We start from the raw sequence: 27,781 nt of genomic DNA on the forward strand, positions 1-27,781 counted from the left end.
TAACACAGGAAAAAGGGGGTGGGGAGGAGCGGCCAACAAAAGACGAGCACGAAAAAAATAAAAGAAATAAAAAAAGTCTACGTTAAAAGCAACGTTAGCGTTATTTTTTTTTATAAAAGTCTAAAAGTATTGATACGAATTACACATCCACGCATACAAATGTATTTTAATTAAATATATATATTTAAATTACACTCAAAACGAACGGCCGCCCCCTTTTTTTTTTTACACCAGGATCGTGAGTTCTGCACATGACGTCATACGCAATGGTTGCCAATTTTCTCTACCAATTTATTATATTATATTATATTATATTATATTATATTATATTATATTACATTATATTATATTATATTATATTATATTATATTATATTATATTATTATATTACATTATATTATATTACATTATATTATATTATATTATATTACATTATATTACATTATATTACATTATATTATATTATATTATATTATATTACATTATATTACATTATATTATATTACATTATATTACATTATAGTACATTATATTACATTATATTATATTATAACATTATATTACATTATATTATATTACATTATATTATATTACATTATTATATTATATGATATTATATTACATTATATTATATTACATTATATTATATTACATTATATTACATTATATTACATTATATTACATTACATTATGACATTATTACATTACATTATATTACATTATATTATATTACATTATATTACATTATATTACATTACATTATATTACATTACATTATATTACATTATATTACATTACATTATATTACATTACATTATATTACATTACATTATATTATATTATATTACATTACATTATATTACATTACATTACATTACATTATATTATATTATATTATATTATATTATATTATATTACATTACATTATATTACATTATATTATATTATATTACAGTCATTTAGCAGATGCTTTTATCCAAAGCGACTTACAATAAGTGTCTTCAACATAGGTATTCAAGAGAACTACTAGTCACCAGAAGTCATAAGTGCATCTCCTTTCTTAAACAAGCATCTAAGAGCAAAAGTTATTGATTGGTTAATTAGCTTTTATTAATTTTGTGAAATCAAACTAGTCCCAAAAGGAGTGACTTCATTTCCTCGTAGTGCTAAGATGTGAGCTTATAGTGCCTAAATCTTACTATTTTGGCAATGGTGTAATGTAACTAAAAACCCAAATAATGTAAAAGTACAACATTTGGGTATAGCACCTTACTTGAGTACCATTTGATGCTACTTTATAGTTCTACTCCACTACATTACATTACATTACATTCCAGTCATTTAGCAGACGCTTTTATCCAGAGCGACTTACAATAAGTGTATTCAACATAGGTGTTCAAGAGAACTACTAGTCACCAGAAGTCATAAGTGCATCTCCTTTCTTAAACAATCATCTAAGAACATAAAGCAGAGCAAAAGTACAGTGCAAAAACAAACTAATACGAATACATCTATTTAATCACTTTTGTAGGTACTTTGTAGATTCAGATTAATAAAATAAAACAAAACAAAATGTAAGACAACACAGAAATTCTGTTTTTGGTTTTTTTACATTGAGCTACCTGGCAGTATATAAACAAATTAAAATCAACCCCAACTTTACCTGATGTAATATTTAAGTGATATACCCTACATATTGATGCATCAATAAACATAATCCAGTAATATAAAATGCGTTATTCTGTAATGGGCTATACTGCATAATGAGTACTTATAATAGAGTATTTTTTTACGTTGCGGTTTTGCTTTTTCTTTTCCAGATATCCTGTAAGTCAGGGCAGCGTTTCCCAAGCTTGGAGGTCAACCAGGTGAAATGGGAATCTGCCCCAGGGCATCAAAGGTCCTAAATTCACCTTATGTTATTTACTTACATGATTCATACTCATAAATTAAGTGATTTTAAATGCATTTTATCAAATTACCATACCAAACAAACCCAGGACCAGATAGCATTTTAATATGGATAGCGGAAGGTTCAGTTGGGACTATGCCGCACATCTTAGTAACAAGGTTTTATGCAACATACTTTCCCCTAAATTCCGTCTTTAATGACGCTAATGGTTTTTCTTTTTTAAACCAACATTCAGAATTGTGTATATTGTTTAATATAACTGCATTATAATATGCATTTAACACCTTATTTAAGTCACATCAGTAAAACCCCATAGTATATGTTAGGGACCATAAACTTTTAACTTTACCTACCAGTGAGATTTTAAATTATGATATAAATATTTTCCAATTGGGCATTTAGTAAATTGGACCACCTATCGAGTTTATGTTTTTGTATCTACATATATTTACCTAATACACAGCCATCTCCAGTAGTTCTTATTAAAAAAATACTGCAAAATGGGTCTGGAAATGAAACATTCCACCATGGCCAAAATAAGATTTAAGGCAATATAAACTCTGCTCCAAATACTACTAGGTGGTTAAGTAAATTACTATATTATTGTGCCTTTTTAGCATATTCGCATTTCCCCCTTTCGAGACTTGAAAGTTGGGGAAAGAAAACTGAATGCTAACGACAATGGTCCCAAAGCTGGAATTGAACCCAAACCGTTGCAGAAATGTGGCATGCGTTGTGACCACCAGGTTTAACATTTTCTGCCAATTATCATTTCTCCCATCAGGTATAAAAAAAAGTAAGAGTAACACACTTCAGAGGAATTCCCACTTTAATTGGCATTTTATATTCATAACAAACAACTTTTTTTCTTGTTTTTTTTCTTTTTTTAAAAACCGAGGAAACTGTACATTGGAAGATAAATCCCAAAACCGCAATGTATGTATCCACAAACATGTGGGATACATTTTGTAGACTGAGGTGAAAATACAGTAATCCAAAAAAATACGAAAGGATAAACCATGACAAGAGCGATAAACTCTGTAATGCATTTTGTTTTTAGCACAGAGAGTATGGAATAGTCTGACCATCCTCAAATGTACCATCACTGACAGCATATAAGTAATAACAAAAAAGTCCAGTACTAGTGAACATGATTAAGGTAAACATTGTGACCAAGACCATTAGCGTGGATCACAATAATCCAACTTTCAATCATACTATTCCCTATCAAACACTTAGTATTACGATGTATTAAATTCCAAAACAGTACAGGTTACAAAATCCCTCAAGACTTCTCGGGAATGTCTCAGGTAAACTCCCCGAAGTTGAACATTTAATTCCTGATATAGGCACAACCTCATGTCATGCAGAAAACTACAACCTAAAGGGCAAAATAGAAAAAAAAGCCAGATACAAGGAAATAAAAGGAAAAAAATAAAAAAAGAATGACCGAGAAGCCATGAAACTGAATGGAATTTGTGGTATATTTTTTTTTTAAAAATGCATTACTGCAACCAGATGCCTAAAAACATTACTGTCTTATGAAAATAGTAGATAAAAATATTCTCTGCATTGTACAAGAAACGAGGTACAGGGAGCCCTGGCAAGGGAGTCTCAGGTTGTCACAGCTACTCGGCGTCTTTATCGTCGTCCTCAGCTTTGCTGTCTGCGTCCTCTGCATCGTCTCCCTCATCGGCCTCCTCTGCTGGTGCAGCCTTCTGAGGGATTGATAAAAACATGCTTTGTCATTATGGTGCCCTTTAAATATTGCTACAGTCCACATGGCAAGAGTCGTGAAGAATCAAAAAGCCTGTAATACCTCCTCGGCTTTCTCATCTCCGTTTTCTGCGGGGACCTCTTCCTTCTCTACCTCGGGCTCCTCTTTTTTCTCCTCAGCCTTGACCTTTGCTGCTGGTTTGGCTGCTTTTTTGGACTTGACAGGTGCCTAACATGCCCCAAAAAGAATCGTGAAAATCACAGTCAAATGCTTGCAATGGAGATTTAGACAATTTTAAATGGACAGTGCTCTTTTCCCCATTGCTGACCAAAAAAATAATAATCTCTACATACCTTTTTCTTTTCCGGCACAGGTTCTGGCTGTGTCTTCTGCTACACACAAACACACCATACAATTACTTGTCTATCACGCCAACAAAACAAAAAAAAAGGCATACCAATAGTAGAATATGCACCGATCTTAATAAAACCTCTTTGCAGAACTTACCCCTAACAACCGTGAAGACTTTCTTTTTGGCTGCAGAAGAAAATACAACCGGTTAGATCAGTCAGTCACATGATACAGAATCACCAAATACATTTTCCCTCTCAAAAAAAAAGTTTGATAAAACTAATGGTGATCTACGTGTACAGGATTGGATGGTAATTTTTTTAATGACAAATAAAAAATAATAAAGTTTATTTATCAGTTGTAAAAGTATAACAATCCCTCCTACTCCTTCAAATACATGTTTCTAAATGCTAAATTACTGTATGGGGCAAAGGATAAACATTGGACTCTCACACAGGAGCATTTAAATGTAACATCTGGGGGCACATAGGAGATCAGATGGAGGCCCCATAATGCCCAGCGCCCCCTAGAGGCTGGGCAGCTCCTTGAACCCAATGGACCGACCAGGGTTTGGAATATAACATGTACATTTAAACCAACTTATTGATGTTGTCGTCCTTAGAGCCTCAGTTTCTTACACGCAAGATTGAAGACGTGCAGCACTAAGTCACATCAAAAGACGCCCTGTGTCAACAAAGATTTTCTCTTTGTCTTGACAGAAATTAGAACAAAATGTTCATTTGGGTGCAAGTTGATGGGAGGAGGAGGAGGAGGAGGAGGGGGGACACACGACCAGTGTGAGTTAATACTCGGATACTAACCTCTGAAGTGGCTGAATCGGAGTTGTCAGTCTGAAAGAAAGAGAGAGGAGAAAGAAAATTAAAAGCCATGAACAACAGCCATTCATGAGCGAGCTGATGTGGGCGTGTAAGGCATGGGGGGGGGGATGGGCACCTCTCCCTCCCCCTACAGTCACAAAGAAATTATGCAACCTTAAAGTGTGGAGAGGGAGGGAGGGGGGGAGCAATAACACGTTTTCTTAAGTTTAACATTTAACCTCGTCTAGTTTCTTCCCGCCAAGCACCGCAACATCCACAAGAAGGACATGTTGTTTTGTTGAGGATGCATGTTGCAGGGGGAGGGGGGGAGACTTTATTATTAGATAAGAGGAGCGGGAACGAGCCCCCTCTTCCACGCATATATTCAATCAATCTGCTTTTGTGTTGCAAACACGACTTAAAACAAAACAAAAACAAAAAAACATACTTTGTTCAATAATATAAAATAAAAACTTCCCCGACACGACGATGCATGCATTCAGTTTAAGACGACCAGATGTGTCGCTGTCTTTTTCTGCAGCCATGACACACACACACACGATATCTACAATCAACAGCGTGGGTTGAAAACACGCAGAAAACGTCTTTGCATGAACTGCACGTGTGCAAAAACAGCCTTAATAGTAGCTCATGCAACCGTTTTTTTTTCTATTTATATAAGTTACATCCAAGAGCAACTACTGGGAGACATTTTTCTTGAAATGGCAACCTGTTCATCGACGGTGGTTACACCCCTTTGTTTGATGTCAGCACGCACACAGTGAAGACACACACACACACACATATAATTAAACCACTGCCAGATTATTGGTGCTTGATTTTTATTTTTTTGGTTTTTTTTGCAAAAATCAAGCACCAAGTAGATGCATTTAGAGGACACGGTGCAAACGTGTGCAATGAATACAATGGGGGGAAAAGCCCATTGCACTGCACTAAGTAAAAAGGCGCCACTTCCCTGTATCAACAGGGTCGACACGACAGACGGACCTCATGCATGCACATGGATACATTGTTGCAAAAACTACCAACGCTACATTGACGCGCATGCAGAGTGAGGGAGAAAAAGATACATTTTTTGCAACACAAATAAAAAAGTGATTAAATAAAACGCATATATATATATATATAAATCACATTTCTCATAATGTACACGTTTTTAAACTTACTTTACTTCTCCTTCCCATTGTTGCTGGTGTTGTAGGACAGATATAAGGGAATGAAGCAGCCTTTCACTGGTTGTGCAACTAAATGAAATGTGGGTCAGCTGTACACCTCAGCCTACACCTTCAGAGTCGTCTGTAACTTAACATCAGTTCGTCGGACCAGTAATAGAACTGGCTCAAACCGGATTGGATCACTGGTCTCTGTATATTTTATCCCTTATCCTACCAACCCAGCAGGGAGAGTGATCCCCCGCCCATTGCTTCCAGTGATTGGCTTCCAGACCGAGGCAGCACATTTTTGAACCACAACATGTTACCTGTGTGGGCAGGATTGTGTGCCAATCAGTCAGATAGAGCCAGATCTTTTTTTATTTTTTTTATTTATATAAATCACACTGTTCCCAGGGTGTGTGCAAGATTTTGGAAAATGTTATGAGATATTAAATAAGAATGTGCAGACACAAGCAAAACACCTACAGACTCGTGTGTGATGCATGTTCTTGTTTTTGTGTTAAATCTCCATGCATTTTGATATATTTAAGCTGCACATAAACCCTGATCCTCACCAAAATCACGTTTTACTACAACTTCCTTTTGAATGATCATCTCTAATGACAAACAAACATAATAAATAAGAATGTGCAGACACAAACAAAACACCTACAGACTCATGTGTGTGTGCATGCTTGTTTTTGTGTTAAATCTCCATGCATTTTGATATATTTAAGCTGCACATAAACCCTAATCCTCACCAAAATCACGTTTTACTACAACTTCTTTTTTTTTTTTAATTAAACAAACATATTAAATAAATGCTTTAATTTGCTGTTGTGAAGACGACGGGCTTTTTAAAAAACCGCCATTACCAGAATAACCAGAGAGGCCTGATTGTTATGCAACTTCACTGTGCAGCCTCGTCCTGCAGCTCCACAGCTGCAACGAGGAGGAGGAACAAACATGGCGGCCGGCTACGCGTGGTTCCTTGTGCTGGGGTCGGTTTTTCTGTGCAATCTCATGAAATCCCTCCTGCCAACCATCTCCTCTTTCGTAAGTAGGATTCTTGCACATATGAAGCGTGTGCTTTGGATGCACATGCTGTAAAGCTGTAAAGCTACAGCCAATATAATGAGTTTGAGTGTGGTGCTAAGTCGAATAGCTTCGCTTTACAGTCAGCATTGACTAGCTGTGTGCTAAAGAGGGTGGGGTTTAATCCGGATCCCTGTTTAGTTGCTTCACACAAGTGGGGGAACATTGTGTGCTGCATAATTGTTCAAATGTCAGAAGCAGTTAAGAAAATGTATTATTATTATTATTATATTCCTTTATTGATCCCCATGGGGGAAATTCAAGTGTTGCAGCAGCTCAACTACACAGACACAGACAATAAATACACATACTATACAACTACACAGACAATAAATACACATACACAACTACTAAATACAACTACAACTACACAAACAATAAATACACATACTATACAACTACACAGACAATAAATACACATACTATACAACTACACAGACAATAAATACACATACTATACAACTACACAGACAATAAATACACATACTATACAACTACACAGACACAGACAATAAATACACATACTATACAACTACACAGACAATAAATACACATACTATACAACTACACAGACAATAAATACACATACTATACAACTACACAGACAATAAATACACATACTATACAACTACACAGACACAGACAATAAATACACATACTATACAACAGAATAAAGATAGATATCATTAACTGCTATAAAAAGATAGCTTACAAAAAATGAAAAAGCTGTGTGCTTGTCTCTAAACATTGGTAATAATAAACAGCTTTTATTGTCCAGCAGGGCAATTGAAGAACTGTGTGACTCAGCCTCTGCACCCATTGATAAAATAAAACCCTACACTGCAGTTAAACTACGTAGCTCTGTTTACTCAGTCTTGTTCCCTCTTTTTCTAGCTCACAAAGATGGTGCAGAAAGATGCTGAGCAGGAGAGCGAGATGAGGACCGAAGTCCACGAGATGAAGAAGGAGCAGGCCTCGATCAGCATGATGGATGAGTTTGCTAGATATGCCAGGCTGGAGCGCAAAATCAACAAGATGACAGACAAGCTGAAAACACATGGTGAGAGATGAAAGTCACAAAACAATCCGTAAGATCTACATACAGCAACACTGCAAATTCTAAGCTCATAATAAATCCACATCTCTGTGACAGTCTCAACAAGAATAGAGCATTAGTGTTAATTGCAGGGCCATTTGTTTTGTATTGGTGTTCCTGTTATTTAGTCCACCCAAATAAAGGCTAACAGATCACCCAAAACTACCAACCGCTGGAGGTGTAGGATGACACCCACTGAGTGTTCAGAAGCAACAGCTGCTGCCTGTTACTGTCCTTTACATATTCCTGTGCACATTATCTTGTGCACAGGAAGTGGCTTTTATCAGAATTTCAATATGATACACATGGTCGGCAGAGCAACGGCTGTTCCAGAAAGTTTTTGATTTTAATGCTTTTATTTTCCCATTGACAGTTTGAAATCTCACATAACCAAGCTATACATTCCATGTTGTACTTTATGTGACTTCACTGAATACCAACAATCACTATTTCCTACTAGTCTTACTCTGATTATGGCTCCCAAAACAGTAGTAGACTTTTGAGGCAATGTCCAAAATTAAACAAAATATTTAATATACAGTACCAGTCAAAAGTTTGGACACACCTTCTCATTCAACTACTTTGAAGAATCTAAAATATAAAACATATTCTGGTTTGTTGAGCATTTGTTTGTTTACCACATAATTCCATATGTGTTCCTTCATAGTTTGGATGTCTTCAATATTAATCTACAATGTAGAAAAAAATGAAAAATAAAGAAAAACCATTGAATGAGAAGGTGTGTCCAAACTTTTGACTGGTATCATTGTATTTTACATAAAAGAAGGCAATAAAAAAAAAAATCGACAAACAAACATAATCTAAACGATTACAATGAAGAAAATTTTGATTGAAACGCACATATACAAATAAAAGAGGGGGAAAACATCCCTATTAGCAGTCAGATCAGTTTGTTATTCTATTCATCCATCATTTTGTGTGTTATTATGCTCCAGGAAATTGTATTTTCCTTCACACTTTCACCGAGCTCAGCACCTCTCCAACACTGGTGTTCGTTCCTCCTCTCTAATGAAGAAGGATGCATCATTACAATAACACGTGTTTTGAGTCTAACATTCTGTGTACCTCCTCTCTTTTGCAGTGAAATCAAGAACAGCCCAACAGGCCAAAATGAAATGGGTTGTGAACATCGTCTTTTATATACTGCAGGTAGGTGGGAATTGTAAGAAGAAGCACAAATGCCTTTAGTTGTAGATTCTATTCTAACTGTGAGAGACACAAAGAGCTACTTTAGTACCAAGCATGGACCATCTATATGATACAAAACCTCCAGTTAAGGTTATTTACTGCAAGTACTTAATTCTGACAGTTTTAGAAGTGGAATGTAAAGTTTGACAAGCTAACAAAATAGCCTTTAGGTATTTACGCTTACATTTTGTTTCTTTTATTTGTCAGGCTGCTGTGATGATCTCCTTGATATGGAAGTATTACTCTGACCCAGTGACAGTGGTCCCTAGTAAATGGATTGCCCCAGTGGAGCGCCTTGTGGCCTTCCCAACAGGAGTTGCAGGTAATCAATTAGTTTTTCATATTTGATGGAATAAAAGAACCATACACGCACAACAACTCATCTATAACTATATAATACAGACAGAACATTTGTTTCTTTTGTAATACAACGGAAATCGGGTAAAGATTGATAATAAAATCCCTTTCCTTTTAGTGTAGATGTAGATTTTTTTCTACTGGTTCAAACACAATACTGAAGGGTGTGTATAAAGGTTGTAGTATACTGTACTTTCCCTACTCTATTAATTCACTGACGGAGCCGTTCTTTCCCTTCAGGTGGAGTGGGAATCACGTGCTGGCTGGTGGTTTGCAACAAAGTGGTAACGCTGGGTCTCCATGCCGTCAGCTAGAGATGGCAGCCGAGTTAAACACACTGCTTCTCTAACGCATTGCTCAACTTTCACTTGATGAAAGCCTTATTTATGTTATTTTTTATTTTCAGCTGCTTCAGGTCAACACGAAAAAAATGCAGTGCATTTTAGCATTGGCTGTTTTTTGTATTGATGTTTGATTTTGTTCTTCTTGTTATTATGATTTTAAGTTAATTGTGATTTATGTTTTGACCAAATTGTACCTGAACAATGGTTTTTGAAATGTTGAACTGCCTTTTTATCAAAATAAAACATCAAGAAAAGATTGTAATGTTATAATTTGGGAATTCACAAACAAAATCAAGTTGGGTTGTTGTCCTTCAAGTAAAATTGTAAAGGATAAACACAAAGTAGATGGATCACAATGGAGCGTGTGTAGCTTTTGGTCAAACAACAATTTATTCAGAGACACTTGAATATTAGAAAAATCTTCTGCCAATATAGATAAGCTTTCTTCATCCCCTTTTCCTCTGTGTGTAGCAGCTGGGGAGTATGGGTGTATCTGATATTTTTTTGACCTCAGTTCTGATGTTTAGTCACCAAGTCAGGGACTTTACTTGGACCAAACAGCTCTTCATCAGCCTGCTCTCTCTGTTTTTTTACTCACCCTGAGCGCTTCCTACTTCACCTTTCCTTGATTTTTCCCAGCTGTAGGACAAAGTTCTTGAATCCCACTGCTGATGAGCTCCGCTGTGATTGGGCTCTTGTCGCTTCGACGGGGACTCGATTCCCCTCTGCTGTAGGCAGGCCTTCCACTGTGCATGTTCTCAGTGGATTGTTTGAAGGTGTAATTGAGTCTGTTTTTGGGGACCTTTGATCCTTTTTTCTTGGGTTCAGTCAAATTCGGCGACTGTTCCGAAATGAATGACGTCTCGCTCTCATGTTCCTCTGTTTTCTGCCCTTCTTCCAACACCTGTGGGGCCGTTGGCGCCTCTTTTACTTCGGCACACTCTTCCTCTGTTTGATATTCTGGGCTGTCTTCTGAACAATTCCTCTGCTCACTGGTGTCTGAAAACAAATGTGAAAAAAAGTTTGTCGTCTTGTGTGAGACAGTTGTTGGTGGATTAGTTCCATGATTGTATTTTGTTTTCCAACAACTTTGTATGTGTGCTTTTCTTGTAGTGTAGTTTTTTTTTTAATTAAACTGTAGCATTAATAAGTGCTGACCTGCACACGTCCCAGTTTCCTCTTCGTGATTCTCTTCTAATGAGACATTTGCAGAATCCTCTTTCTCTGGATTTTCTGTTACCAAATACTCCTGCACTGGATTGTAACAACACTGAAAAGATATACAGGCTTTATTAATATGAGAGCTACTTTGATAATAAAACAAATTCATAAATGACAAAAATGTAGATTTGAAACACTCAAGAAGTAAGAAAATGTCTTCAAATGTCCTGTTGCTACATTTACATTCATCACAAATATTTATGTTTTATTTATATAGAACTTTTCAAGGTTAAGCAAGTGCTTTCCAAATTAAAATATTTACTGAATAGCCCCCCTGTATTACATGATAAGAGCACATATATCAAGCAGCACTGAGCCCATAACAGATGGGGGTGCTAGTGTAAAATAAAATAAAAAAGTCCATATTTAAATTTGTATCATATAAGAGCATTCAAATACAAGCACAAATTCTTCAAAACAACATATATGGAAGTTTATATAAAAAAAACTAAAACAAGCCCAATTTAAACATGCAAAGACAATTAAGTTCAAATTAAACACCATAAAATAGTAGTGTAAAGAGGAAATATGAAGGGATGCAATAATGGAAAAACAAAACACTGTTAAGTTTAGGCTATCTTGTAAATGTAAGTTTTAAGATGAAGTAATGTCTGCCGATTTCACTGAGAAAAAAGGCCTTAACCAAAAACACATAGTAACCCTCGGTTTTCAGTTCGATCGGTGGAATAACTTAAAGGTTTGGACAGCTGATCTTGGGGGCCTGGCTGGGCGGCAAGGAGTTAAAAGTTCTTGAATATAATCTGGTGCCAGAACTAGATGTCCTTGTAGATAATTACTACAAGGTTTAATCATTTTCTAAACTTAGTGAGCAGACAATGAAGTGAAATCATAGCAATATGACACAACCTCCTAGTTTCAGTTAATAATCTGGCTGCTGAGTTCTTGATAAATTTCAATTGTGAGACTGAGTGGGAGTTAAAACAAGCAAGAAGAGAGTTACAGTAATTCAGATGTCATAATATCTAATATCTTTTTTTTTCTTCAGTTTTGTTAAAATTGAACATGTTTTATCTTTGAGATGTTTCTTAATTGATGAAACAAGCTTTGCCAGCAATTAAACTCTGGTCAATGTGGGCAAACTAGTAATATGGTATCATGTAAAAAACCCTGAAAATACACAACACAATATTTAAATCATACCCAGTTCACAGAGCTCTCCTTCTCTTCCCGTTTCTCCTCAGTCTCCGTATGTTCCAACGCCAAAACACTCACAGCCGCAGTGGGGAGAAGGACTATTCCATCAGTTTGAACCATCTTGCTTTTACTGACTGTAAATCAGAAAAAAATCTCTCTATCAAAGCTGAGACACAACAAATATGATATGGCCAAAACTAAGTTAGAGTAGCTTTTAGTGTTTGTATACCTTTTTTGGAAGGTCCTTTTAAGTACCTGTGGGAGTAAATATTGTGTGTTTCCAATTCTCTCTCTCTATCCTGTAAAGAGGGAAACAAAAGATACTCTGTAAATATAGTTTGTTATTCAATATCTATCTTACATATGCAGCTAATGCAACCGTGTGACAGTTTGGAATATCATTAAGATATTTTGAAAGCCTGGAAAATTTGTTTTTCTCATTGTCATTGTAGACCACCAAGCAGAGATTACACCGTCAAACATGAGCATCAAGCCCTCAGTATGGTTCACTAATGGGCAAACTTCTGTGGAAAATATTGATCCAGACATCTTAACCAATTATTTTCAACAAATGCTTGTTTCATACGTCAAATGGAATATGCAAAACATTGTCATTATGGGATGCAAACCCATGCAGAACTGCTACTATCACGGAGGACAGGAGCTTGCACAATAAACAATACTGTAGATTAACAAAGACTAGGGTATCTCTATTGCTGTGAAGAATATCACCTTGGAAACGGCTACTTTAAACTTACTTGAATTTCCTTGTTTAGCTGATATATTTGCTCTTGCAGGTAGCAGGATATCTTTCTTGCCTCGGTGATCTTTCTTTGTTCAGTGACTATTTGACGATTGAATGAGGCTTGGCACAATTCAAGATTCTTCTCCAAGTCCTTAAAGATGAAACAAAGTGAATAAAATCATAAAACATTCCCGTTCCCCTTTTATATGCCCTGTGTATTGGTGTTGAAATCTAATCTATATTTCTAAACTGTGACTATAAGGGATGCTAGAAGAGCTGGAGTCTCCCTGGACTACCCCACACATATCTAACTCTGCACCAGTATCACCCACCACTATCCCACCCTCCTGCTCCTCCATACCAGTATCCTCTTGTCCTTGTCCTCCAGCTCTGCAGAGGCCCTGGTCAGCCTGAAGGTGAGTTCTTCTCTCTCAAGCAGGCTGTGATCCTGACTGAGCAGCTGGAGGCGCTGGAGACTGGACTTTGTGCTTAGCAACTTGTTTTCTGTGGTTTGGAGCTGCCTTGCCAGATTGTCACGGCAGGCGCGGGTCTCCCGGAGCAACCCCTGCAGGACTCGGGCCTCGTTGCTGTGGTTTGTGAGGATCTGGGAATAGGGATGGCGTCAAAAGGAATGATTAGAATATAGAAATATACAAACATTAATTGAAAATACGGGGAAAAAAACACATTTTCTGACTTGAGAGAGGAGCCAATGAGCAGCTTTTTTAGGGATCTTAAATGGGAGTAGATGTAGGATGAATGGTTCACACTGATGAAATAATTCTAGTTAATTAAGTACCCACCAAAAGCCAATGTTTTTGTGGCAATGACTCAATCAGAGCAGCTACACCAAACAGACAAAAGCAACCAACCGTGGAGAGGCTGCCCTCAGAGTCTTGGAAGTGCTGCAGTGCCACCGTGTGGCGATGCTGGAGCCTCTTCAGCAGCTTGTTCTCAGTCCTGGCTTCACTCAGCTGCTGCTGCAGATCCCACACCTGGCTCTTCAGCTCCCTGATGCAGTTCAAGTCGGTAGACAGGACTCCCGGATTTGAAACTTGCAGGGGCTTGATTGGAGGCAACTTCGGGAAATGGCTGTTTGCAGTGTATTTTGTCTTTTGCTTGTTGGGCCCTTGTGCTTTTTTACCTGAAGAAGAGAAAACTCTTAACAATAGTGTGAATTGCATCCAATATCTTTTTTACATATAGACAACAAAAGTTATATTACAGAGGTAGTGAATCATGTTAAATAAAATGCCTTTTTTTCTTCCGCATGTGTTTGATCCCGGCCACTTTTCTGATATCATGACTTCCGGGGCCTTGTCCATAACCGTGTCATCCTGATCTCCAAAGTCAGATGTGTAGTATGATCTACTGGAGTCACATCGCAGTCTGGGGGGAGTGGACCACCTGGAGGTGTCAGTGCTGGATCTCACAGCATCACCGCCAAACTCCTTCTTGTGAGCGAAGGCCTGCTGCATCAGGCTCTGCATCATTTCTTTATAGGCTTCTCCACCCTGAGAAAACACAAACAATTAAAGTAAATCAGCAAATTTACACAAAGAAATGAGATAATTTACCTGTTCAAACAACAAACAAAGCTTGATGGGGGGAAAACATCAAGTTTAATTGTTTTTCTGAGTTCAATTAAAAAGTATCATACCTGTTTAGTGTATAATTCCTGTGAAGAGTTTGATAAGATTTTTTTTTCCTCCACCACAAACTTTTAATTGCTGTCACCTGAGATAATAATAATAATAATAATAATAATAATAATAATAATAATAATAATAATAATAATAATAATAATAATATCACACCTTTCCTTGCAAATAATCTTGCTCTTTTCTCTCCTGGTTCACGCCTCTGATAGGTAGAGGTTGCTAGGGGCCCTTTTTGAAATGACTAAAGAATGTCACAGTTGTTATGGTAACCAGCAAAAATAATGTACAAAGTTTTTGAAAAGAAAGAGGGGAAACACATATTGAAAAAGTTGCAATATACAATGACACTTAAAGTGTAATAAAATAAATAAAAAGTCCTCGTAGCACTTATTGCATTCGTATTAGTTGTTGCACTTACTGTATTCGTATTTGTTTACTGCACTTATCCTATTCGTAGTAGTTTGTAGCACTTATTATATTCGTATTAGTCTGTTGCAATTATTGTTTTCGTAGTAATCTGCCTCTGCACTATACTTTTGCTCTGGTTTATGCTTTAAGATGCTTGTTTAAGAAAGGAGATGCACTTATGACTTCTGGTGACTAGTAGTTCTCTTGAATACCTATGTTGAATACACTTCCTGTAAGTCGCTTTGGATAAAAGCGTCTGCTAAATGACTGTAATGTAATGTAATGTAATAAAAAAAAATAAAAAATTGTTAACACTTTGTTTGTCCCCCATTTAGGGGCCCCGAGTTCCCTGGGTTAGGACACCAAAGCCTGGGCCTATAGTGCTGGTCAGTGCTATTTCTGTCCATATATGCACTCAGTAAGGAGCTGAGGACTCACTCCACTGTCCCTCTGCTCAGGACGGACAGCTGAGGTTGCCAATCAGTCTGTGCGGTGCTGCGCCCCTAGGGGCCAACCCACCAATCCAGCATTATTGGAGCCATGGGGGGGGACAAAAATAGCCCCTGCAATGTGTGTGTGTGTGTGTGTGTGTGTGTGTGTGTGTGTGTGTGTGTGTGTGTGTGTGTGTGTGTGTGTGTGTGTGTGTTAATGTGTGTGTGATGTCTCCGTCCTGGGTGAGCTCTAATAATAGAGGAGGCCGCCTGCTCCTTTAAGAGCCTACTTGTTGAATAGCTCTCTCCACAAAACACATATTGCATTAAACATGGTGATCAAAGTATTCCTCGCCTCCTCATCGGGATCCACTGCGGTAAGTATTCACGCCGCTCTTATCTGCGCAACACTTTCCAGGTTTTTGGATACTTTTAAAGAGCGATCAGGGCTGATTGAAGAGCGCAAAAAACCCCTCGATATGAATGTCACTTGCCTGGGATTTCGCACAAGTTCATTTCGCACACGTTAAAAAAACAATTGGCATGTAAAGGGAAAGTGCGTCTTATCCTTAATTATCCCGTCGATGTGATTCACGGTGCAGAGTTTTTCTAGAACAAGGGACTCCAAAAAGTTTTTGCATGTCACGATAAAGAGACTCTTGAGCCCACGTAGCCGGTGTTGGTGCAGATTTTTGACCCTTCCAAACTTTTTTGTAGTATTTGTGATCAGACATACATTGAAATAACTGTTTAAAACACTAGGTGGGGTGATTACAACATCAGGGAGGGGGTGAGTTTATCTCCTAGATCTACTTTTGGCAAAAGCTAAATAAGCAGTTTGAAACCAGCACAGGGGTTGAATGGTGGCCCAGCTGGCTGCCAGTGTTGTCTCACAGCAGTAAAAGTTGTGTGTTTGTCCCCTGAGTAGTTTTGTTTGTATGAGTGTCTGTCTTCCATCCAGTGTTTACTGGGACAGATGCAAGGTTTCCATACTGTGCTTAGAAATGATGCGGTGTAAATGAGTGAATCTATTGAATCTAGTATACTTTGTATCCTTCAAAATTCAGATCCCACCAAATTAGTAGATTAATTGTTAGTTTAATTATTTTTTTGTTAGAAAATTGTGAAAAAATACACTTTATCCCAGAACCCAAAATATCTTTATATAACATTTTGTGGCAAACTAACTGTCTAAAATCCAAATATGACCAATTTGCAACGATGTATTTGGCATTTGTTAAAAAATTTTAAATAAATAACTTTAAAATAATGAGTAATTGTTCAAGTCCTAATTTATATGTTTGGTAGGAAACAGGAACAGGAAAGGTGGTGCAAACTTATTCAACACAAAAACACCACAATTTTCCATCTTTGAAGTGAAATATTATATATAGCCCTTTCCCCACATGTTGTGCAATCATTGTTGATTTTCTTAACCCTTATGTTATCCGTTCTTCTGCCTCCCAGATCAAGAAGAAGCAGCAGGATGTGGTCGGCTTCCTGGAGGCCCTTAAAGTGGACTACGCTCCGCTGGACATCGCCTGCAACGAGGAGAACCGCATGTGGATGAGGCAGAACGTCCCCGAGGAGAAGAAGCCCGCCAACGGCATCCCGCTGCCCCCTCAGATCTTCAATGAGGAGGGGTACTGTGGGGTTCGTACACTCTTTTGATTTACTCTATATGTAACTACTACACTGCACAGAGCTGCTCGATTAAGTGCACATTATAAGTAAGTAAGAATAGAAAATGTAAGTGAATTGTTAGAGAACGTTCTCTTTTGTTTTCATGCAGGATTATGAAACATTCTTTGATGCCAAGGAGGACAACATGGTGTATTCCTTCCTGGGGCTGCCTCCTCCTCCTGGGTCAAAGGTTGGTACTATTTTCTGTTTTTGCTTTTACTTTTAAACAAAATAATCGTATTTCATTCACTTCTATGCCGGTATGTAAATCTGCTGTATTGGGACAGCAGCGACAGTTTTTCTTTTTTAACCAAAGAGCTTATATATTGGGTTTTTTTGGCAGGTTTAGATTGAGTGGAACAAAAATTAGCTTTGTGAAATCCATCATATCCTTAGCTGTTTCTAATAAATATTATGTCGGATCTCTCAGAGAAAGATATTTTAATACAGTTACAATTTAGGCAATTTGGCAAAAATCTCACTAGAACCATTAAACTTGTGCATTCGACAGAGTTAATCAAGCCAGCATCAGGGTATTATTCAAAAAGTTTAAACTAATTTGTTAAAAATATTGTGAAAAATAGCCCGTCACTATATCCCAGAGCCCAAAATGATGCCTTCACATTACATTTCCTGTCAAACTTACAGTCCAAGACAGAAATATATTGAATCTGCAGTGATATATTTGGCATTTCTGCTTGATAAGTCACTCAAACAATATATCAAATATCAAAATTGTTTCTTATTAAACAACTTTAAAGCCTGCACAGGGTTTGAAATGAACATCAAATGCAACTTAATACTTTTTTTTATTACTGTCATGCATACCTCCCGCATACAGCCCACAGGGGCTTACAAGACAGCAAAACTAATCAAAGTCAGATCCAGAATGCTGCACAAGCATTTTCAAGCAAAACTATAGTCCAAAATACCATAAAGAATAATGTAACGTACATAATCATGTTGTCAGATCTTGAAGCCTATGACAAAATTCATACTGTAGTTGATTAAACGTATATTAGTATCCTTAAACATGTTGAATATGATAGATAGACTTTTATTTTCTTAACAGAGAGGGCATATTGGCTGGTGATCTAAACAGAGCCCTGATTCTTTATGATATACTTTTGTTAAACCTGATCATTTCATTGACACAGGAAGCAGAACAGTCCGACAAGCCACTCATTGTGAACGGGAACCATGCTGAGGAAACTAATGCAGAGGAGATCCTTGATGAATCAATAGTAATGCCGTCGATACTTTCATTTTTTCCTCATCGTGTTTCTTTTCACCGTGTCTGAACTTGTCCCATTCCACCCAGCTTAACGTCTCTCCATACCTGTCCGCTTGAACGTACTCTTAATTTCATTCTCTTCCACTCTGTCCCATCATCACAGCTGACTAATCTCATAAGAGTTCTGCATGAGAGAGAATTTCTATTTCTCAATAACACACTGTACTGAGTTGTCATATCACTCATTGAGTGTCATTGTGTCACTGTGTCCGGACTGCCACAGAGGTGTGAAGCATCATGTTCCTACAATCCTGTCTACAATGAGTACTTAACAGAGTGGAGTTTTTGATTTGCATTTTATTATGTGATGTTTTGTTTCATTATTGTGGTTTTGTTTAATGTGTACTGTGAAAAAAAGCATGTTGTGTTTTTTTATACTACAGTCACTTTCTAACAATTTTCCTCCCAAATGAAAATCCCTGCTGGTCCTCTGTTTCACCACAGTGTCTGCACTATATTTTTGCCGAGTCACAGCTCTAATTCAAGATATGTGTCATTAAATATTGACTTCTCAGAACCTCATTTTAGATATCTTTAATTACATTTCGACATGTAAGATTAAAACTACTTTTGCCATTTATGGGTATGGGGTTTCTCATTACAGATATTTACTATTCAGTTGCAGATATCTTCAATGTGATTGATTAATTGATATCTGTAACTGAATTATGACTAGTTGTATTTCCAGTTTCAGATGTCTAAAATCTATTTTTGACACTTAAGCACAGATCTGAAGATACCAAAGAACATACGTAATCCCCTATCTATATTTATATCTAAAATGTCCTTAAAAGCAAGATTTTACCCCAATAATGTTCTACTTTGTGATTTAAAGTAACTAAAGAAGGTTTATCTTGAAGTATTCTTTGCATGGTTAGCTAAAAACATAACTGAAGAGTTTTGCTTAGATGAACCTGTGATCTTTCTTTTGTTATCCCACAGGGTACAAGGCAGTTAGCAGGCCCACATCATTTTAGGTGCATTTTCTTTCCAGCAGTAGTGCAGTTGGCTCTGTGCTTTTACTGGTCAACATTTTGGCAAATGCATTTATTTCCTGAGAGATAGCCGAGTAAAAATATGGCCCACTCTCATGTCTGTAAGGTAAATGTTAAGCTATAGCCATCAGCCGGTTAGCTTAGCTTAGCACAAAGACTGGAAACAGGTGGAAACAGCTAGCCGGGCTTTGTCCGAAGACCCCCAAAAACCCCTCTCTGATTAACTTGTTATATCGTTAGTTTATTCTGTCTGGCACATAAACTGTTGTCTAACTATTCCTTTAAGGCAATGACATATTCTCCCCTGTGACATAAAGGCTGTCTTCAGTTCATGATGCATCATTGCAAACTTTTTGTTTTCTGTAAAGGAAGTACTGACACGCCAGTCTCCACCTTTTTAACTTCTTCCACTTCTACTACTACTTTATTCCCAGGATTGACTAACACCTCCCCCATTCGAGTTTTTGAACCTCTCCAACTGATGATCTGACCGTCTTTGTGCTGTGGAACCATTCCCTGAACAACTATGCCATTAATACTCCCAAGTCATTTGTTTTTCCTTGATCACCCGTTGTTGTTTTCACCTCACAATAAGGCGGTCCCAGTGGAGGAGCGAAATGGGAATGCACACACAGAAGAGGAGGAGGAGTTGGAGGCAGTTGAGGGTGACGAGGAGGAGGTAGCAGAAGGAGAGACTGCAAATGATGAAGTCACGGAAGCAGACGAGGCCCCCGCAGACAAGGAGGAGGAGGAGGAGGCAATGGAGGAAACGGACGAGGTCACAGAAGACACAGTAATGCCACTCGACTACAATCCAACCTCCCGTAGTTTTGCCTCTCCCTCCATCCCTTGAATGTTTTGAATTAAATGTCTTCTCCTCCAACTTCCCATCATTCCTGGAATGCTCTGTTTTTTTCCTTCCCTCAGCGTCTCTACTGTCCCTTTTAATGTCCTTTTCTTCCATATTAAGGGTTTGCCTCCTTTTTTGAGTGCCTGTCGTCCTTCGTTCTGCATCTCCTCATCAAGTTCCTCTCCATCGTTCCTGTTCATCGTTCTTGTTCACCAACACCAACATTTAACCTTTTCACTGTTGTTATTGCTGCATCTTTTTGTCCATTTTTCTTTTTATTTACCTCCATATGTCTTTGTATTTTGCTGATGACATTGTTACCAGTTGTCTTCCATCCCGCATTTCACTGCATATATCCGGTCCCTTTTAACTGTCCTGGTCCAGGTCTGTTTGTAGGGTCCCATAGAAACAACCCACGTTTCTGGTTCTATAAGCCTGCTCTGTGGATGCTGTTGTGTTTCGGTGTGACTTTACAGCGTGTGTTATATGTGTGGGGATAAATCCGTACTGTACGCATAGTCTGACATCTCTAATACTGTTTTATCTCTTCTGTTAGCAGGCCCAAGCAGAGGAGGAAGAAGAACAGGTAGGTTTATCGAAAGCTTACAAACACACCGATGCCTGCTTCTGGTGATCTGAAAATCTTGTCTGAAATATTGATTACTAACATGAGCTGAACTTGTTGGGTGTTTAATAGTGTGAGCTAGTCTCAGTTGATCCAATTGCAAACCTCTAATGTAAGTTAATTAGAACATAGTCAGCCATGTTCAGAGGTTCAAACCCACTGTGACTGTAAATGACTGTATAACACTCAGGTTTTAGTGTAACCCCTCCCATTCTCTGTCCAAGAGAAGGTTTTTTTGGGGGGTTTTTTTACGCACCCCTTTGATTTTGCACAAGCATTTGAATGCCTGAAACTTTTTTTGTAGCCACTAAAATAAATATCTCGTATTGAGAATTCATGTCGTGATCATCAAACTAATTTTAAAGACTCACACCACTGAGAAAAAATTGTAAAGAACACATTTTTGCAGCGATAGTTCCTTTAACTCAACATTTACCTACTATTATGCGGCATGTCCGCATTTTAAAAAAATGCTACACTCCACTTTAACTTAACAGCTTGGGGCCTAGGTTTTTACTGTTACACATTTATATGCCCTGGTAATGATGGGTTTATTGAGTTCTTATTGCCAATTTGAATTAAGGATACACACAGTCTCCACCTTCTTCTTCAGGTCGCTGCATGTAAGAATTGGCACGTCTCTTCAGTTTGTGTTCCAGTCCATTGAAATCAACTGAATCAAAACACTCACTTAGATGCATCAGTTTAGGAGGTCGTGTTGCAGTCTTGTTCCTCATGCACGCACCGTACGCCATTTGACCCCCTTCTTTTGCCCTTTTGTCCATCTCTTGGTTTGCTCCCTCCAGGAGGAAGAGGATTTGCAGTCAGAGGTAACTGTTCGTCGGTGATCGCCTCTCTCTCTGCGGCTCCTCCTTATAGTCATCAGCAGTGAGGGTTTGATGGTGCAGAGATCAGGGACTGCTGCTCTGGTTGGGGGTGGGAGGGGCTGGGTCTGCTGTTTCCACTCATCTGTAAACTCTCTAACGCTCTCTTCACCTTTCATTTCCCCTTTCCATCTTCTCTCTCTTCAGCCCTCTACTCCGTTTGTTTCCCTCTCATTCCGCTAACATCCCGTTCCTCATTTCTTCCCAGTTTCTGTAGCTGCCTCCTGACAACCTCAACCATCCCCATGTAGTTTCCTTTTTTTAAATCAGTGCATTTTTGTGATGCTCTATTGCTCCCCACACAGCCTGCTGACCTGCTTATCTGTCATTTACTTCTAGGAGGAAGAAGAGCTTCGACAGCTTGAGGTAGATTCACGTGATGTTTCTTTAAACTGCCCCAAAACCTTCCCCAGTTTCCTTTTCTTGCTTTCTTCATCACTTCCAAGACTATCAAGCATTCCTTCAAAATTTCTCTTTCACTAGATTACTAGTAGACTTTATCCCATCAAGGAGTCAGAATAAGATTAAGGACAACACTGGTGGCCATACCCAGAGGTTTTGCTCGCAACCTCAAGTGTGTGTGTTGTCTTTATCCACTCACAAATGCAGTGATGATTGAACGTATGACCTCCAGTGCTTGCCATAAGAACATTGTCAATATAAGAAAACATTTTAAAAAGTTAAAAAAGCAATATAGTGACTAATTTTAAGTCCCTTTACTTACAAATTGTTGTTTTATAGTGCATTTTAGTATGTGTGCAATGAATTTACAGTATGTTCTCAAAGGTTTTCCCATCTTTTGCATCCCTGTTTGCATTCACACCAGCTCAAACACATCACACATCTGAGCTCAAACACGTACACACATCTGAGCATGCACTTACACACGGGGATGTCATCTCTTCTTGGGGCTGGTGGAAACATGTCTCTCATCCTTTTTAAAGTTGTTTTTACAGTTAACGTTTTTGATCGAGTCACTCAAATCTCTCTTAACAGTGTCCTCACAGCAATAAGCTTTAGAAGCAGCAGTGAGTGCTTTGAGGACTTTTTTTTTGCACATATAGCAAGACCCTCGGCTTCACACTCCTGAAACCAAACACACTCCTGAAACCAAACACACTCCTGAAACCAAACACACTCCTGAAACCAAACCTACAAACTGCCTGCCCTCAGCGATGTTTCTCACAGTATTTCTTTAACTCTGGGTTAACTTCACTTAACCAGATCCCAGGATAAAAAAACAAACAGAAGTCCAGATCTTAAAATGTCCCTGTTCGACGTGCTGTGTGAGAAGAGCTCCGCTTCTTTGAGACATTCCAACCTTCAGCCTGATCTTCTGTCACGTATGCTTCGCTGCTTTGCTTCGCTTCCTTTCCTCTCTACCTTTCCATCTATTTTGTTGTTGTCCCACTTCTCTTACAGGAGCAACATAAACGAGGAAGTGAGCTTGTTTCCGTGGTTTGTGTCGTCCTGTTTTGTTTTTTTTAGGTTGTATAAAATTTAGGGTGTAAACTGTCCTTCCTCTTTATTTTGTCTCTCTCTGTGTGGTGCATGGATTTGTCGGTTATTTTCCATGGAGATGCCTGATGGTGTGCAGCATGAGAAATATGACAAACTTGAACTTAAACCGTAGGTGGATTTAGTGTGGTAACGGACCGCGTGTTCCGAATTACGTTGATCTTCTTTCCTTCTGTGTGACATTTAATTACTGAACACCACATGCTTTCATATTCCATAGGAAGAAGAAGAGGCTGATGTACAAGAGGTATATATTCTGTTTTGCATCGCCTGAATCATATTGGGATTTTTATGCATGATCTGACTGCATAAAAAGAAAATACAGGTGTATGCAAACATTTCTACTGTCTCCATTCAAGGCAGATGTGTGTCATGAAGTCAAGTGCACATTGTGGGAATGTGACTCAGCTGGGATTTTCACAGAGGAGCATTACTTCAAGATGACATCTGACCACACAATAGTTGTTGTTAGTTCAGTGTTGCATTAAGGAACATTTATTGGGGCATTTTCTCTGAGTCTGCCTAGACTTCTTTACTAGTTTTTGTTTTGATGCCTTGAGAACAGGTGGAAAGTTTTGATGTGTTGTTCAACTCTGCCTGTTTGCACACAAGCATAACTTGGACATATTTGGTTACGTTGCAAGGAGAGGGGACACTCTGACCTGACAGGGGGACACATCCTATTTTCTCTCTTTTTTTGAAAAAGAAGAAGTCATACCTTTTTTTTTGCCAAGAGAGCTTTGAAACAAAGTGGATGCGACAAGTTCCAAAGAGGATGGATGAGATGGAGCATTTCTTGTTGTTTTGCAGCACTAGGAGGAAAAAAAAGAAAAATATTTAGTTAACTCAGATGACCAACTGGGTTATGAACTGCTGCCTAATTTGTTTCCAGGTCACATATATCTGTTTGTGTGATAGTGTTTGGCACTCGTTAAACTTAATACATACGACAGGTTGAAATCAGGTGATTGAGGCATTTAATTATAGAAAATGCAAGTCAACACACTTTGTCCCTCAGTGTGTGTGTTGTTTACTTCAAGAAGACAGTCATAAGCGTTTTTTTGCGACTTTAGCTGCAAGATTAGACTTAAACAAAACATCATCCTTATGGTGCACCATCTTAAGCACCACTCTTGTCTCACCAAGGGCACCTCAGGATAAACAGAACTCTGATGGTCAGTAGCTACCTTTCTCTCCACCCTGCTGTCGTTGCAACCAACCACACCTCTCTCGGGTTTCTTCTTCTCCATTTTTAACCCCCCTTTCCACAAACACTAACACGTGAAGTCATCTCACCTTGCTGTCATATGCAGACAGTGGACTCACACAACCCCCTGTCTTCTCTCTCTCATTTTGTAAACACATCAAAGGAAGAAGAAGTAGAAGAAGAAGACCTGGAAGAAACAAAGGTATATTACAGCAACAAGTAAAATCTATTTTGTCACATCTGGGCCGCTGCCTGTGCTCGACGTGCCTGCAGAAACATCCGGTTTCGTGATTATTAAGAGGAGGGATCTGTATGGGACACAAATACACTTTAATAGGGCATCTTGATAAATTAGATCAAATAATCACTGATGTTATGAGACCAATGGGGGAAAACGAAAGCTTTTGGCTTTTTTTTATACCATCTGTCGGAGGAATCATCGTTGCTTTTATATGTGCAACAAACTAAGCAGATCCAAATGTAATCTTTTTTTCTTAAATCCACTAAGCTTAAAACCCCCACTCACTCAACAAATCTGACCCGGGACACTGAGACGAAAAGCTGAGACAACAAGCAACATAGACTGCACCAATTTGAACTGAATTATATTATTTTTCAAAAACGTCAGATGCTTTAATTACATAACAATTCTACAGAAAGCAATTTTAACACATTCTTGAGAATTTCCTACCTCTGTCATCTTTAATTTTTTACTATTTGTTATTCATACATGGTTTCTTTCTTTTAACAGGAGGAAGAGGCTGAGTAGTTAAAGCCAGGTGACCTTGTTGATGCTGACTTGCTTCAATCCAGGTAAAACGCTACATTTTCTCCACTGCTTTCTGTCAGTTCTTTCGCTCTACCACTGGAGGGCAGTAACACATTATGTGAATTGGACACAAACAATACACCACGTATAGGTCCCCCTTGGTGTTGCATTTCTATTTGGCATTTCTATAACCAGATTAATTAAACTGTGATTTGCTTTTGTGTGCCTCTTTGACCCGGCTATCAAATCAAAGGCCGGCGGATAATAACAGACGATTACTCAAACCCTCTCGGCTTTATCACATTCACTGTGATGTAATGTTCTCTCCTTTACACATAAGATGCATTAATCTCATACTAACGCTGACGTTCTCCTTGCTTCACCTTGGTGTTTGCATTGTGTTGTCTTTTGTTTTTCCGTTGACTTGCACTTTGAGGTGTTCCAGTCAGAGGAAAAACAAAATAATTCAGCAGCCTATTTACAAGGGACTGCCACTACTGGCTCCATCTGCAGCTTCAGTGAGCACACAGAATGCCTGGGGATCATCTGGAGCCATAACCAAAACATCCCACAATTCCATTTTTTTCTTTTTTTGTTGTTCCTCTGAGGCAGTGGCAGTGATGATGATGGCGATGATGATAATAATAATAATCCTAATCTTCAAAGCATGTCTTTTTAGTCCCTCTCTGCATGTCATGCATCTTATGACCCGCTGCATTAAGAGTCACATAGCAGGCTTTGAAGGAATGGCGGTGCTCGTCTCCCTCCTCCCTCGGCTGTCTCCCAAGCCCTGCGAGCCCCTGTCACCCCTTGTTAGAGGAAGCTGCTAAGTGAGCTTCAGATGTGCCTCCGGAGAAGCGGGCACGCTGGGTGGCACAGGCGTAGTGGTGGTGGTGGCTGTCTCAGCTACCACAGACTGTCTACTGGGAAATGTGTGACCTCCTTTTTCCTGTTCGCCTTGTGTTTCAGCCTGACGGAGCCTCCCGTTACGTCTCTCCCTGACCCCTTGATGCTCGAACCCCATCCACCTCTTTCCCCAAGGCCACACTGGACCCCACTGGGAAACTGACGGCCATGTGCTTGAAGGCGCCATCCAAAATGAAAAGTCCTAACCCGCATTTGCCCCCACCCTCTTCCCTTTTGACTGCAATGTTGACTTAATTTTTATATTTTGCATTTAGAGACTGTAATGCGCAGCGTAGCCTAGTGGTGTCAGTTTGTTTTTAGCTTTTGTAAAATGCAAAACGGTTATTTTGTTAGACTCAAACATAGTTCTCATGTTTTACTTTTAGAAATTCTAGTTTTCTAACACAAACAGACAGTGACCTTTTCAAAACATATTACCTTGGCATACCATAGCTTGTGGCCTGCTTCAGATTCAAAGGTTTAAACCTGCTCTCTAGTGTGTTCTTCAGTTTTAACCAATGTCGTGCCTTGTTGACTCCATCCACCAAGTGAATGTATAAATGCAAACCCAGACTTCTAATGGCCACATGAGAAAAGAATGCGCACATACCGCAAACTACTCCTCCAACACTACAATTACTTCTCCGATACTGCTGTCTAATCAATGCACTTTGTTGAATGAAGAGTGAAACATGTGACTAAGTCTTGGATGCAATGGAAAATGCAATAAAGTAGACTGGTATAAAAATAAACCACAGTGGTCCGATTTGTTTTGTGATTATAAAGTCTTTTGTTGACATATTTATATATTTATAGATCAGTGGACCATTGTGCACTGTGAGCGGCGCAGGGGTAAAGAGGAAAATACAGCAAATGCCTTGTCCAAAGATATCCCGTGAAAGGAAGAGGGGGAAATACGCTACCATAGAAATATATATTTGGTACTTTTCAGTACAATGTAAGAGTTGTCAACAGGAAACAATAGGCTGTCATCTAACTACGACTGTACGTAACAAAGAATATAAAGGAATTTACTTTGCTTATTTAAAGACAGAAAAAAAAAAAGTGACAAGCAGCTCACTAGTGTTGACAAATCTGTGTTCATTATAAAAAGCCTTACCAGCCCAAAAATTCTTAAAACAAGACAAAGAGTCTACAGCCATGTTTAAACTGCAGCATGCTAACGCTAACATGCTGATGTGTGGCAGGTATAATGTTTACCATGTTCACCATCTTATTTCAGTGTGTTAGAATGCTAACATTTACTAGTTAGCACTAACAACATAGTAGTTGAGGCTTAAAGGGGATATATCATTAAAAAAACCTCACTTTTCAGGTCTTGTGCACATTTATTT

General features: G+C 38.4%; 4 protein-coding genes across 20 annotated transcripts; 2 read left to right on the plus strand and 2 right to left on the minus strand.

The window, feature by feature from the left end:
* The first annotated feature begins 1,855 nt into the window (after positions 1 to 1,855).
* get1 (guided entry of tail-anchored proteins factor 1) lies at positions 1,856 to 10,721 on the plus strand. The gene is made up of 6 exons (XM_054605063.1): positions 1,856 to 1,900; positions 6,895 to 7,029; positions 7,963 to 8,128; positions 9,267 to 9,334; positions 9,581 to 9,695; positions 9,971 to 10,721. The coding sequence occupies exons 1-6, from the start codon at positions 1,874 to 1,876 to the stop codon at positions 10,042 to 10,044; spliced, it is 585 nt and encodes a 194-aa protein (XP_054461038.1). The 5' UTR covers positions 1,856 to 1,873; the 3' UTR covers positions 10,045 to 10,721.
* hmgn1a (high mobility group nucleosome binding domain 1a) lies at positions 2,724 to 6,185 on the minus strand. Of its 2 annotated transcripts, none has more exons than XM_054605083.1 (6): positions 5,986 to 6,185; positions 4,802 to 4,831; positions 4,137 to 4,166; positions 3,983 to 4,018; positions 3,732 to 3,857; positions 2,724 to 3,630 (listed from the first exon to the last, which is right to left on the minus strand). In XM_054605083.1, exons 1-6 carry the CDS (start codon positions 6,001 to 6,003, stop codon positions 3,541 to 3,543), a joined length of 330 nt encoding a protein of 109 aa, XP_054461058.1. In that variant the 5' UTR covers positions 6,004 to 6,185; the 3' UTR covers positions 2,724 to 3,540. The 2 variants fall into 2 exon arrangements, with proteins under 2 accessions (XP_054461058.1, XP_054461050.1); XM_054605075.1 differs by having other exon boundaries at positions 3,983 to 4,021; positions 5,986 to 6,184.
* LOC129091827 (lebercilin-like protein) lies at positions 10,665 to 14,673 on the minus strand. The gene is given in 9 exon segments (XM_054599527.1): positions 10,665 to 10,709; positions 10,712 to 11,073; positions 11,233 to 11,344; positions 12,457 to 12,584; positions 12,680 to 12,749; positions 13,209 to 13,346; positions 13,557 to 13,799; positions 14,068 to 14,339; positions 14,451 to 14,673. Coding segments are annotated over 9 exon segments (1,593 nt in total).
* A 1,258-nt stretch (positions 14,674 to 15,931) lies between these two features.
* On the plus strand, positions 15,932 to 27,166 carry sh3bgr (SH3 domain binding glutamate-rich protein). Of its 16 annotated transcripts, none has more exons than XM_054604929.1 (11): positions 15,932 to 16,072; positions 17,163 to 17,348; positions 17,488 to 17,568; positions 18,536 to 18,622; positions 20,263 to 20,460; positions 21,074 to 21,103; positions 21,949 to 21,972; positions 22,366 to 22,392; positions 24,915 to 24,953; positions 25,503 to 25,564; positions 26,490 to 27,160. In XM_054604929.1, exons 1-10 carry the CDS (start codon positions 16,028 to 16,030, stop codon positions 25,518 to 25,520), a joined length of 735 nt encoding a protein of 244 aa, XP_054460904.1. In that variant the 5' UTR covers positions 15,932 to 16,027; the 3' UTR covers positions 25,521 to 25,564; positions 26,490 to 27,160. The 16 variants fall into 16 exon arrangements, with proteins under 16 accessions (XP_054460904.1, XP_054460912.1, XP_054460928.1 ...); XM_054604937.1 differs by having other exon boundaries at positions 21,077 to 21,103; XM_054604953.1 differs by lacking the exon at positions 22,366 to 22,392.
* Positions 27,167 to 27,781: the final 615 nt, after the last annotated feature.

The sequence above is a fragment of the Anoplopoma fimbria genome, chromosome 1 (assembly GCF_027596085.1).
Source record: "Anoplopoma fimbria isolate UVic2021 breed Golden Eagle Sablefish chromosome 1, Afim_UVic_2022, whole genome shotgun sequence".
NCBI lineage: Eukaryota > Metazoa > Chordata > Actinopteri > Perciformes > Anoplopomatidae > Anoplopoma > Anoplopoma fimbria.